Here is a 12435-nt window from a genome sequence, read left to right on the forward strand (position 1 = left end):
ATACTTTCCCCCCAGGACAGGACTAGACTGGTGCCTGGCAACAGAGGGGAGGAGTTAGCTCCTATCAGCTCTGACTCTGGCCTCTCAGGTACCACTGTGAACAGTAACACAGATGAAGCAGCCCCTTGGCCAAGACGCACGGGATCGAGGGACTCATCTGGCAGATGGAGGGGACTGCTAGGGGTGAGCTTTCCTAGGATGCTGGGGAATAGCCATGTCTGTGATGTGGCTCTATCAAGGCTCCTGCCTTCTGCTCCTAAGGGCTCTGACAAGTTATCTTCCCCTTACAGGATAAATCCCCATTCCTCTCTCATCCAAATACTAAACTACAATGTGAAAAAAATCACAGCTAAATCCTATTCTCAACCTTGCAGTTACCTGTCGGGGCCTGTTTGCCTTAATCTGTTTTTCTCCCCTTCCCTTTCCCTTCACTTCCATCCTTCCTTTGTTTCAACAAACGAAAAAGAAAAGCTTGGGGTAGGGGGACCAGCTCTTTTATGAGGACAGATTGGGTTGTGCTCTATTAACCAACAGCCTCAGAATCTTAGCTGAAAACACTCATGCCACATGTCCACAGGGCCAGCTGGGGGCTCTGTCCATCTTATTCACTCAGAGATCTAAAACTGAGCAGCCCCATCTGGAAGGTCGCTGGTCCTGCACCAGAGGGGAGAGAGGGCTCTGGAGACCTCACTCCTGCAGTTACATGCTCTGCCCAGGAAACGGCATGTTCTATTTTCACTCACAGCTCATTGGCCAGAACGAGTCACATGATCACCCATTTACCAGGGAATCAGGAAGTGCACTCCTGCCTTGTGTCCAGAAAAGGGGCTGATAGGCCGAGTGTGGTGGTTCACACCTGTAATCCCAGCATTTTGGGAGGCCAAGGCAGGCGGATCACGTGAGATCAGGAGTTCGAGACCAGCCTGGCCAAACATGGTGAAACCCAGCACATCTCTACAAACAAACAAAAACAGAAAAGGGGCTGCTATACCCACAGTCCTTTTATTTTCATATTCTGGGTTTTCTTATCAGCCTTTTCCACAGTAAATACTGGTTCATGTGGTTATAATTCAAGCACCTACCCTTATCTCTATCAATACCTCTTCATTGTCATCTCAGTGACTGCTTTTTTTGTTTGTTTTTGTTTTTCATTGTTGTTGTTTTTTAAGAGATATGGCCAGGCACAGTGGCTCACGCCTATAATCCCAGCACTTTGGGAGGCTGAGGCAGGAGAATCACTTGAGTTTAGGAGTTCAAGACCAACCTGGCCAACATCTGTTAGAGATGAGTAGTGAAATCCATCTCTACTAAAAATACAAAAATTAGCTGGGTGTGGTGGTGCACACTTATAATCCCAGCTACTTGGGAAGCTAGGCAGGAGAATCACTTGGACCTGGGAGGCAGAGGTTGCACTGAGTGGAGATCATGCCACTGTACTCCAGCCTCAATGGTAGACCGAGACTGTCTCAAAAAAAAAAAAAGAAAGATGCGGTCTTGTCATGTTGGCCAGGGTGGATTCAAACTCCTGGGCTCAAATGATCCTCCCACCTCAGCCTCATGAGTAGCTGGGATTACAAGTGTGCCCCACCGTGCCCAGCCACACCATCTCAGTGGCTCTTGACTAGCCCTTTGTGGTGGCATGCCCAGCATTAGCCAGCACCCCATTTTCGCACCTGCACTCTGTGTCTTTTCTCTTGTCAATATGTTGTTAGTGACTCTCCCTAGGCCAGAAGTGGCCTTCACCTGTTGATCATTTCCTTAGGCCAGCATCCTGGGAGTGGGTGTGCTTATCCTTTGCCTGCTCTTGGACCTGGCCCTCCAGCACCCAGTGTTGAGAACGCAGACTGGCCCATCCTGAGAACTCAGGGTCAGTCCTATTCTTAAGGAGCTGTGCTTGCTGAATGGGTGTAACTTTCCTGGGTCTAACATCAACTCGTAAATTCCCAGAACTTTGGCTCTACAAGGTAGCACCATCCTCAGGCCATTTAGTTGTCTTGACCCTTTATCTTCTAGGGAGAAAAGTTACCCACTCTTATGCCTTCACGAGTTTGCCATTTCTTCCCATTGCCCGAGTAATTGGAAACCAGTTACTCAGAAATCAGGGAATTGGGTCAGAGAGCATTTTCAACAGCTTTCCTCCCCAGCCTGGGGCAGAGGCTGCTAGGGTGACCACTACCGTCCTTGTGCCAGCCTGCTGGTCTTGGTGGCAGCCCCAAATGACTCCAGAGCTCTTGACCTCTCTGGAGCTGCTTTGAGAGTGAGAGTTGGTCTTGCCAGGGAAAAGCCTCCATCTCCTCTTCTCCAGTCTTCCTTTGGAATCAAACCCATTGAAAACACACCACTGGCATGGAGTCCTCTGAGGCCAAGATCTTTTTTTTTTTTTTTTTTTGAGACAGGGTCTCATTCTGTCACCCAAGCTGGAGTGCAGTGGCGTCATCTTGGCTCACTGCAACCTCCGCCTCCCGGGTTCAAGCAATTCTCCCACCTCAGCCTCCCAAGTAGCTGGGACTACAGGTGCACATCATCACACCTGACTAATTTTTGTATTGTTTGGTAGAGACGGGGTTTCACCATGTTGGCCAGGCTGGTCTCAAACTCCTGACCTCAAGTGATCACCCACCTGGCCTCTCAAAGTGCTGGGATTACAGGCACGAGCCACTAGGTCTGCCCGCAACGTCATTTTTGAAGTCTGTCCGTGAGGTTCCCAGATCTGACTTTTCCTTCTGGAGAGACCTGCTTCTGCTTGGCAAGGCCTTTGAACTTTGGCGATGGCAGTTCTGTCCCAGATTCTCAGATCCATGGAGAGGGCAGAGGAATAAGTCAGACTTCGGCCCTCTCACACTTTATTGGGGCCATTTTGTCTCAAGCTTGGTTGGGACAAAACTTTTGGGAAGTTTCCACTGGTCAGTAATAATAAGAATAGTAAGTATAGGGAAATACAATAGCTGACATTTATTGAGTGTCACTGGCTAGGTACTGCTAAGAGTGGGTGTGAAGTTGTGAGACCATGACATGTTATTTAACCACCCTGTGCCTCTCAAGAGTCCCCATCTCAGACCACTGTGAGAATCGAGCAACTCAGTGCATGTGAAGTGCTTAGAGCAGAGCCTGGTGGGTGCTAGTGCTGGGGTCGTGAGCCTTCTCGCTTTAAAGACAAGGAAACTGAGGTTCCTAGAGGGCGGTGGCCACACAGCCCTCCCCATTACCTGAGTAATTGGAAACCAGTTACTGAGAAATTGAGGAGTTGGGTCAGAAAGATTATATGATACCATGGAGGAAGAGCAGCCCCCAGTGCAGGAGCAGGAGACAGTGGATTAAAGAATCAGCATCATAACTGGGGTTACGGTGCAATCCTGGAGCAACGTGCAAAGGGTTCTGGGGCTGTGGGCAACACAAGGGAGCCACTAGCCTTGTTTGGGCTGAGGTGAGTTGAGAAATGTGAAAGAGGATTGAACTTTTGCTCTGGGGACTCATAACAGTCCTGTGAGGTGCAGGGAAGGGCGAGTAGCATCCTCATTTTATGACTGGGGAAACTGAGGTACCGCACAGCTCAGTGACCAGCTGTTGTTCAGAAGCAGTGGATTGGAGATGGGTTTCTAGGCCTGTCTGCCTGGCCCACCCCTCCCCCGTTCCAGATCTTGGGAGATATAGGGATAGTGTCAGGGCCTAGCTCAGCTTGGTTACCAGGCTGGGTACGATTGGGTTAATCATTTTGGAAGTCAAAGAGGACTCTGGGGGCCACTGGGGTTTGCAGGCCTTTGTCCCGTCTCCCAGCCCTGCCCCCACCTCTAGTAAGTCTCTGCCTTGGTCCCTGAGGGAAACAGTGGCCCCTTGTTTTCTCTGAGTTCTGAACTCCAAGCGTGGCACAGAGCAGGATCCAGCATGGGCCCTGCGAGATGGCGTGACTTGGAAACGGAGTGCCCACAGACCTCAGGCCCCGGCGGGCAGCCTTTCATTGAGACACCCTTGCTCCTGCTGAGAGGGACAAACCAGACCCCGTCCTCTGAGGAGAACAAGACGTCCCTGGGAATGTTCTCTTTTCTGGGGGCAGAGTGTGATCAGAAAAGCAGAATGACAACCTTGAAATGAGTTCCTGTCCCCATGGCATCTGCGAGACCCGCCTCTGTGTGTCCTTTCCACTCAGGCATCCCCCTGCACAATGTCCTTTCCTCTGTGGCCTCCCCAGTCTCAGGAGCTGGGCCCTGTCTCCTGTGGGGGCCGCATCCAAGGGCCCATCTCTTTTCTAGCTAGTGGAGGGAGACCGCAGCCTGTTTGCAGTGTATTCAGGGGGCAGACCCCTTCAGGGCGGTTGTGGCATGTCAGGCACCTGAGGAAGAGCCACTAGAGCTGCCAGCAGCCCTGCTGGTACCCAGCACAGATGCCACAGCGAGAGGCGGCCGCACCCGAGAGCGGCCCAGGCCTGATGTGTGTCCCAAGCTGCTGTTCTCACAAAAGGGTTTTACTGGCATGAAAATGCTTGGAAAATACACAAAGGAGGGTGGCCTGTTTCCAGAGCTCAGCTGTTTACCTTCAGTGGAGCGCTGGGGATGCGGAGAGCTTATTTTCCAAACAGCTGCGGTTGTCAGGTCTACGGGCCTCAGGCTGATGCCAGGTGAGGACACCAGGGGTGTCCCCTCTCCTCGCCTCCTTCCCCAGCGCCAAGGGAACCCCACAGTTTCTCCCAGGCAGGGAAACCTGGAGGGCTGTCTGGAGATGTGGATGCTGGTGGGTATGGGGGTTCTGTGGGCCCGGATGCGTCGTTCCTGTGGCCCGGCTCCCTCTGCGCTCGTAGCTGCCTTGGCCTCTCGTTTGTGGTGCCTGTCCCACTGAAGCCACAGGCTGTAGTGGTAACGGGTTGGTGTTTGGCTCTGTCTGAGAGCCTAGTGTTCTCTGCCCATGGCCTCTCTACCTTCCTTCAGAGTCTGCTTTTTCTGGGAAGAGGTGTTGGGTGGAGTGTAATTTGGAATCTGTGAAGAGAGCCAGCAAAGCTCTTGCAGTTTCTTGTTTCTATCAAAGGGGAAATGAGGCCCCAGGGGATGGCGAGCCCAGGTCAGCGGGCTGCTTGGAGGCTGACACATGGGCATTGCTGCACAGCCTCTATCCTGGCCGCTCCACCCGCGTGGCCTTGCTTGGTCATTTTCCTTCCTGGGCCGTGGGTGTCCTGGTCTTTGCGTAAGGGAGCGTCTTCCCTGGACCGTGGGCTTGCGGTGAGGATGAGCCGGCGCCGAGTCTCAGGAGATACTCGGAAGTGTCTTTCCCTTCCCCTTCTTCACCCAAGAGCCCCAGAGATGGGCAGCTTCTCAGCTGGCCTGGTTTTGGTTTTATTTTGTGTTGTTTTGTACACAGGCCTGTCACCATGGGGAGGGAACAGCATTCCTTAGTAGTTTCTTATTGTGAGGTCTAAAGGATTTTTTTTTCTATGTAGGGGAAATCCCTTAATAACTTTCCTGGCAAACAGTAAGAAAGAGGAGTTAAAGACACCAGCAGACAAGAGCTGCTGCGTTCCGGTGGTACAACGGAGAAGAGTTTAGTAAGGGACCATCACAGGGTTTTGGCCTGCCAGAGAGCCAGCACGGGACAAAGTTCCCTGGTGCTAACAAGCCCTGGGAGCCGTCACCACCCCTAGGCCTGAGGGGACTAGGGGACCAAAAATGTACCTGGAGCCATAGGGAAGGCAGTAGGGTTGAGAGAGGGGCTGCCCTGCTCCATGGGGGCTGTGACTGCTGCCAGAAATATGGCGGGGGTGGGGGCTTGAGGATGCTGCAAATACATCCCCTCCCTCTCTCCTTCTTGCCCATCTTCTGCTGTGCCTCCAGTTGGCCCAACTTGGCCAGAGAACAATGCAGCCAGGTGATTGTGGCCTTACAGGACAGCTGCCTAGGGCACAGAGCAGGCGTGGGGAGCAGGGTTTCGGGGTCAGGCAGCGGGGAATGGAGTGAGAAGCGCAGCCTTAGATCTGAGTTTGTGTCCCCGCTTCACTGCCTTCCTGCTGTGAGACCCTAGGCAGGTTTTAAGTCTCCGTCCTCCACTTTCCTCATTTGTAAAATCACTTCTCATAGTGGTTGTTAAATACAATGAAAGAAATGCACGCAAGCTTTGAGCGTGGTGCCCACTGCCAGTGACCATTTGTAGTTGTCATTATGATGTCTTTAGTAACATTTTTAAAACAGTCAGCCTTGAATCCTGGAGGGAAACCCACTTGGGGGTGGGGATGAGAGCAGGGGTGGGGCTTGTGGCCTTCTCTGGCCTCTGCTAAGGCCAAATTGGGGGTCAGCCAGGTGCCAGGCTGGCGCCGCTGCCTCCGAGGCACTGGCCTTGCAGGTGGTGGTGGCCGCATGCCGGGAGGGAGACATGTGGCGGGTCAGGAAGCGGGTGTCAGGCTGCCCCGGCTTTTGGCAGGTGCTCATGTCTTGGGGTCAGGTGACGCTGACTGTCTGTTGGCCAGAGGCTCTGGCTCCCTTGGAGCCTGATCTTCCCAACCTTAGGCACTTGCAAAAATAAACACCTTCCCTGGCATAGCAGGGGAGCAGTATGGAACAGATTGCAGGCAGCCCTGCGCGTGTTCACTTTTCCCGATGAGCCCAGATTTCAGTGTGAAGTGCAAGTGGCTGGTTGCTGAAAACAGCAACTTCTAGATTCCTGAGGACCACAGCTTTGCTAAGACTTTTTATAGGTTAGCAGAAGCAGTATCCACTTAGATCTAAGTTATGATCTGGCTGTGTGATGTTAGTCATTTACGTAACCCCTTGGAACCGTAGTTTTCCTAGGTGGTTGGGCAGATGGGATGTGTTCAGAAAAGCCTTTCTCTGCAAAGCCATTTCTCAGCATCACTTGCCTGGTCTGTTGACACTATCGCCTTGATTCCTCTTATGTGTCTTCTGCGTCCTGGGTAGCATGGGGCTTGGGGAACAGAAGTTACAAACGTGGGGTGTGCCCTTGAGGAGTTAGCAAGAGAGAAGAGTTGTGGGGTCTTGGAGGGTTTGTCCTGCTTGTCCTGTCTGTGTTTTCCATGTCCTCCTCTTGCCCCATCTCCAGAGTGCTACAGGGAGGCTGGAGGGTCCTCTGGTGATATGCCCCGGGGTGGACAAGAGGATGGGGGCAGTGGACTCAGGTGCTGAAGTTGTTGCTTTTGTCTGTGTTCCCTGCCTCACAGCTGAACCTTAGCCGGCCGATCGAGGAGCAGGGCCCCCTGGACGTCATCATCCACAAGCTGACCGACGTCATCCTTGAAGCCGACCAGAATGATAGCCAGTCCCTGGAGCTGGTGCACAGGTTCCAGGTGAGTGAGGACCATGCAGCCCTTGGCTGCGGCATTTTCAGGAGGAGGAGGGGAGGCCCTGGAGTGGCTGTGTGTGTGTTTAGGGCGGTAGCAGCTCTCTGGAGGTATAGTCTGGAGAAATGGCTCTGCCACTGGCAAGACATGGGCTCGTGGGCAGGTATTTCTGTGCGGCCTCAGTTTCCTCGGGTGTAGCATGGGGACTGAACCAGGGCATGGTCGGGCCGTCTCCACCCCCTGGCTCTGTAGACACGGTTTACTGATGAGGCATCGCTGAGTTCCAGTGTGGCCTCCACGTCCTCAGCACAGGCACGCGCAGCCCTTTCCCCGGCTCAGGTAGGCACAAGGAATGGAACCCTTTTGCTACACTTGGTAAAGGGGACCCCTGAGGGCCTTTGAACTGAGTCCTGCCTTGGTGGAGAACCCTGCCTCTGCCCATTACTTTGACCTGGGTACTCACCTTTGAGCACGGCCTGAGGTATCTTGCTGAGTCCCTTGGCTGCTTCCCACTCCCCACACCACTTCCCCAGCGGCCTCCCAGGTCCTGGTCGCACAGTGACCTGCCCACCGCCTTGGGGTTCTCATGCCGGCTACTGACTTGTCCTGTGTTCTTTGTGTTGTGGACAAGAATGTGATTCTGTCCTCTAGAAAGCGGCTCAGAGGTCATGAAAAACAAAGTTGTATTGTCAGTGAAAATGCAGTCAAGATGGTAGCTGTTTTCAGGCGTGCCTGGTGGGATGGGGATGCCTGAGTTGGGGTTTCTAGCGTGTGACAGGTGCAGATTTGGTGCCCTGCTTTTCTTCATCAGGACAAAGGGAATCTCACCCGCCTCCTAGTCACCTGGTGCTGCCGTCCTGCCGACACTGCTCTCTCCCCGCGTGTTCGCGGTCAGCCTCCTTGGCCCCCTTTGCTTTGCTGGGGCTCTCACCCCGTTCCTTGGCCAGCTCCCTGCTGCACATTCCCGCTTCCCACCAGGAAGTGGCCCCAGACACAGATGCAGCCTGCTCCTGGCCTCCCCTGCTTGGGGGCAGGGCATGTCCCACATCGTGCCCTCCAGGGCGTCTGCCCCGCCAGTGGCCCCAAGTCCATTCCACTTGCTGAACACTGTCTCCTTCATCGGACTGGAGACGGTGGGAAAAACGTGGTCGGGCTCCTCTGTGACCTCGTGGAGCCTCAGTTTCCTTATTTGTAAAATGGGTGCTAGGAATAAGAAAAGCTCAGACCACGTTGGGAGGAGTGTGCTGGGGTTCGAGGGGAATAAGACAGAGGAGATGTGCCCTGGTGATGTGCTGCTTCCTGAGCCCCTGCCCTGTGCCAGGGCTGGGCTGATCAGCACTCACCCATGTGCTACATTTGATCCCTACAGCCCTCAGTGCAGACTCACCAGCCTTGTTGATAAGCAGGAAGTGGAGGCGTGGAAGCATGTGCAGCTTGTCCACAGGGACCCAGCAGAGCCGGGGGTCAGTCTTGACTTTCTCAGGTGAGCCACTGCTCGTCCTGAGGGCTTGCTCTTCTGTTCCTCTCTGCCTCCAGCCTACACAACTGTCCTGGGGTGTGGTCCCAGCTGATCCCAAGTCATACAGCGACTTTCCTCTCCCCTGAGCCATTTGCTCCTGCCTCACCCCCGGAGTCTCCTTCGGAAGGCCCCCGACTGCCCAGTTCATGTGCCTGTGGTGCCCTTGGGGCTCATTCTCTGGAGGAGCACAGCCATGCCTGGGCTGCCACGCAGACCTTTGGGGCAGGGATGGCGCATCTCTTGCTGAGTCCATCTCGGGGACGATGGCCTTCCAGACGCCTGATTACTGTTACCTCAGAAAGCACTGCAGAGCAGTTACCGCATACCAGGCCCTGCTCGAAAGCGCTTCATGGCGGTTGACCCACTTGCTCCCATGAGCTGTAAGGTTTGATGATTCCCCTCCTGTGGATGAGGAAGCAGGTACAGGACAACTAGAAAGTGGTCCAGGTGGGATTTGAGCCTGCGCTAGCTTGCTGTCCTCACCTGCTGTGTGGCCTCTCCAGAGATGGATGAGGTGGAGGACATGGGAGTCAAACTGTCTTCAAGGCAGATCCTTGCTCCAAAACTTAGGAGCCACACGCCTCCCCACAGCCTCAGTTCCTTCCTCCTTGGGTGGGCAGGTTGCTGGGAGGAGTAAACGCCTGTGGGTGTAAAGTGCCCATTGTAGCTGAGTGCCACTTCATCACACCCACACGGTTGCTCTTCCTAGAGAGAGCGCCACAGCTCCCAGCTAGCCTGGGCCTGGAGTTCTGGAACATCTGCTCCCAAGCTCTTATCCCTCTTGCCCACTCCCCAAACACACACACAGCCCACAGCCCAGGAAGGTGATGTCCCAACAGTGAATGAGATTGCCCACTGTGTTCTTTTTCTGGGCAGAAAAGAATATTAACAGGGAGCATGTGTGGAGGGCAGCGTAGGGCCTTGCGGCTTAAGGCTGTCAGGCAGTCACAGGTGCGTTTCCCAGGCAGTGTCTTGTCTGGGTCTCGGGGGATGGTTGCCGTGACCTCACCATAACCTCCCAGCACTGGTATTTCTGGGATGAATTTTCATCACCGTCTGTGCTTCAGTAAGAGGCCGGATATCTGATAAGGTGGGAAGTTTCCTCTTTTGTGAGGAGAACAATCCTTTGGGGAAAAGGGTGCGGGGCTGCGCTTTCCAGAGGCCCCAGGAGAGAGGAGGCAGGCGGGGTTGGCACAGAGAATGACTGAGAGGCACTGGGATGGGGGCTGGGGAAGAGGCTTCCTTCTACCACCGGTCACCAGGCTGTCAGCATTGATCGTCCCCCTCCCTCTGCCATAAGATGCAAGTTCAGAGCCAGACCACATAGACCCAGGGAGGCGGACACTTGACCTCAGTCGTGCCCTTTGTTTTCAGATTTTTGTTTTAAATTTTATTCTCCAGACATTAACAAGGAGGCATGAGTGTGGTTTGAGGACTGGGAGGGATAGGGATGCTATAGGCAGAGGCAGGGGAAGCAGCACCCAGAGCTGGGGTCCTCCCATTTTGCTGTGAGCAGGGAAACTGAGGCAAGATGCTTTGCCCCAGCAGGGGCTCAGCTTGAAGGGCCTTCTCCACAGGCCATACTCAGGTCCTGGGAGGGAGGAGGAAGTGGTCTGGGGCTGTGTGGGTGGAGAAAAATGAATTTCTGAGATGTTCCTCAGGGCCCCAGAGCACTGCACTGAGCTGCCTCTGTGAAAGCTCTGGTGCCCAGGGAGGGAAGAAATTCCCAGAGCCAGGAGGCTGTGCCTGCTTCTGGCTGCTCTGGTGGGCAGGTGGAGGGTGTGGGCCAGAGGCTTACTGCAGAACATTAAAGCTGCTTGTCACAGAACCTTCATCACTGCCCCAGGGTTTTGGATTTTTTTTGTTTTTGTTTGTTTGTTTTTTGTGTGTTTTTGATTGGCTTCTAAATGGCTTGGCTTGGAGACTCAACTGGGATGATTCAGTTGTTTTTCTGCTCCAAGGTTCATGTGGAGCCAGCAGCCTGGTGCCCCCGAGGCTCTGCCTGAGGTTTGGTTTTCAGTGCGCAGACCCAGGCAGGGGCCCCCAGGGCCTGCCCACGTGGGCAAGTGGGGCCTGCGTGCCGAGAGGGTCCCTGCCCCAGGCTTGGGGACACTAGGGGCCTCCTGGCCTGGTGAGTGGCTTTCCCGGCGGGGGGCAACATGAGCCTTCTCCTCGCTGTGGCGCCCAGAGCCACCTGACAGGTGTGGGCACGGGGTGGGAGGGGAGGGGGCCACCCTCCTCTTCTGCTGCCCCTTCTAGCCCTGGAATTGCCCCTGAAGGGGTGCTGTGATTGTGATCCATGGGCCATGTGGGGCTGCCTCAGGGGACCTTCCTGGGGTTCTCCTGAATAAGCTTAGAACTAAGAAGGAGGTTTCAGTCTCAACTGCTGCCTTTTGCCTGTCTTTTATCAGCTGGAAGGACGGTAATTGTCCCTCAGATGTTCCCTGAATTCCCGGTCTGCACACAGACTGCAAGGAGAGTGTCCTCTGCGGCAGCACTGCTGAGTGCCCCGCCCGCGAGCTCCTGGCCAGGAGGGGAGGCCAGCGGGCAGACCCAGAACTGACCTCACAGCCCCTAAAGTGATGAGTTAGGAAAAACACAGGTCTGATCACAGCACGGCTTGGCTTAAAACATCCCATGCTTTCTTATTGCTGTGATACTGAAGGCCGTGATTGCCAGCTTGACCCATGGGGCCTCGGTGATCTGCCCCATCCGCTCCTTCCCTGGCCCCCTCAGCAGCTGCTCAGGCTCTGATGCGTGTCCACCTCAGCGCCTTTGCACAAACTGTTCCGTCAGCTCAGTGCCCCTTCCCGAGAAACGTCCTCCCTCGTGAGCTGACGAATGACACATCTCTTGTCCCAGGCCCTGCCAACTTTGCACTTTTCCTTCATGCCCTTCAGAAATTCGTAATTCTTTATCAGTGGCTATTGTCTGTCCCTTCACTGGGGCAGGGATTGTGTCTGTTCCCAGCAGCTGGTGTTTCCATTGCCACCTGCAGTGCCTAAGTGTTTGGGTGGCGGCACATGCCCAGTGCTGGTCATGTGCTGGGGCAGCCTTTCATGGGGTGCCCTGATGGCCTTGCGGAGGGAGGACGTGGCTCTGCTGGGCTGCTTGGAGCAGGGAGGGAGGAGGCCAGGAGGGTTAATGAGGCAGATGGTGCTGCCTGATGGGCATGTGCGGCGATGTCTCCAGGTGTCAACGAGGTTGGAGAGGGAGCAGCAAGGCCGGAGCTTCAGGGCTTTTTCATGCCAGGCTGTGCAGCTTGGACTCTATCCTGCAGGGAGGGTGGGTCAGGGATGGCGGTGATATGATCAGATATAATTGGCAAGAGAGAGGCCCTGCTTCGAAGGGGAGATTGCCAGTGCAAGATGAACTCTGAGCAGCTGAGGACACTGTTTACTCCTTTGAGCCTGGGTGCTTCCAAGGTGAAGAAGGAGCTCATGGCCCCAGGCTCAGTGTTGTGCCCATCCTTAGCCCCAGGTGCCCCTGCATGTCATCCTGAGCGTCCCCTCCCTCCGCTGCCATGAAGGCCGGCCTCTGAGCAGCCTGAGCCTTGCCCAGCCTACACAGGACAAAGTTGCACTCACCTCCAGGCTCCTCTCAGTGTGTAATGATCTAAAGTGGATCTGGTAAGGAAGCTCCT

At 54.6% G+C, this 12435-nt stretch overlaps 1 protein-coding gene across 5 annotated transcripts in view; it reads left to right on the forward strand.

Annotated features, from left to right (window-relative positions):
• ITPK1 (inositol-tetrakisphosphate 1-kinase) overlaps window positions 1-12435 on the forward strand; it is a 181003-nt gene that overhangs the window by 92118 nt on the left and 76450 nt on the right. For all 5 annotated transcript variants that reach the window (XM_032135071.2, XM_058429642.1, XM_032135070.2 and 2 more), the window contains one exon: window positions 7154-7279. In XM_032135071.2, the coding sequence (XP_031990962.1) occupies window positions 7154-7279 (126 nt within the window). The remainder of the gene's footprint in view (window positions 1-7153; window positions 7280-12435) is intronic.

This window comes from Hylobates moloch, unplaced genomic scaffold, assembly GCF_009828535.3.
Source record: "Hylobates moloch isolate HMO894 unplaced genomic scaffold, HMol_V3 SCAFFOLD_16, whole genome shotgun sequence".
Taxonomy (NCBI): Eukaryota; Metazoa; Chordata; class Mammalia; order Primates; family Hylobatidae; genus Hylobates; species Hylobates moloch.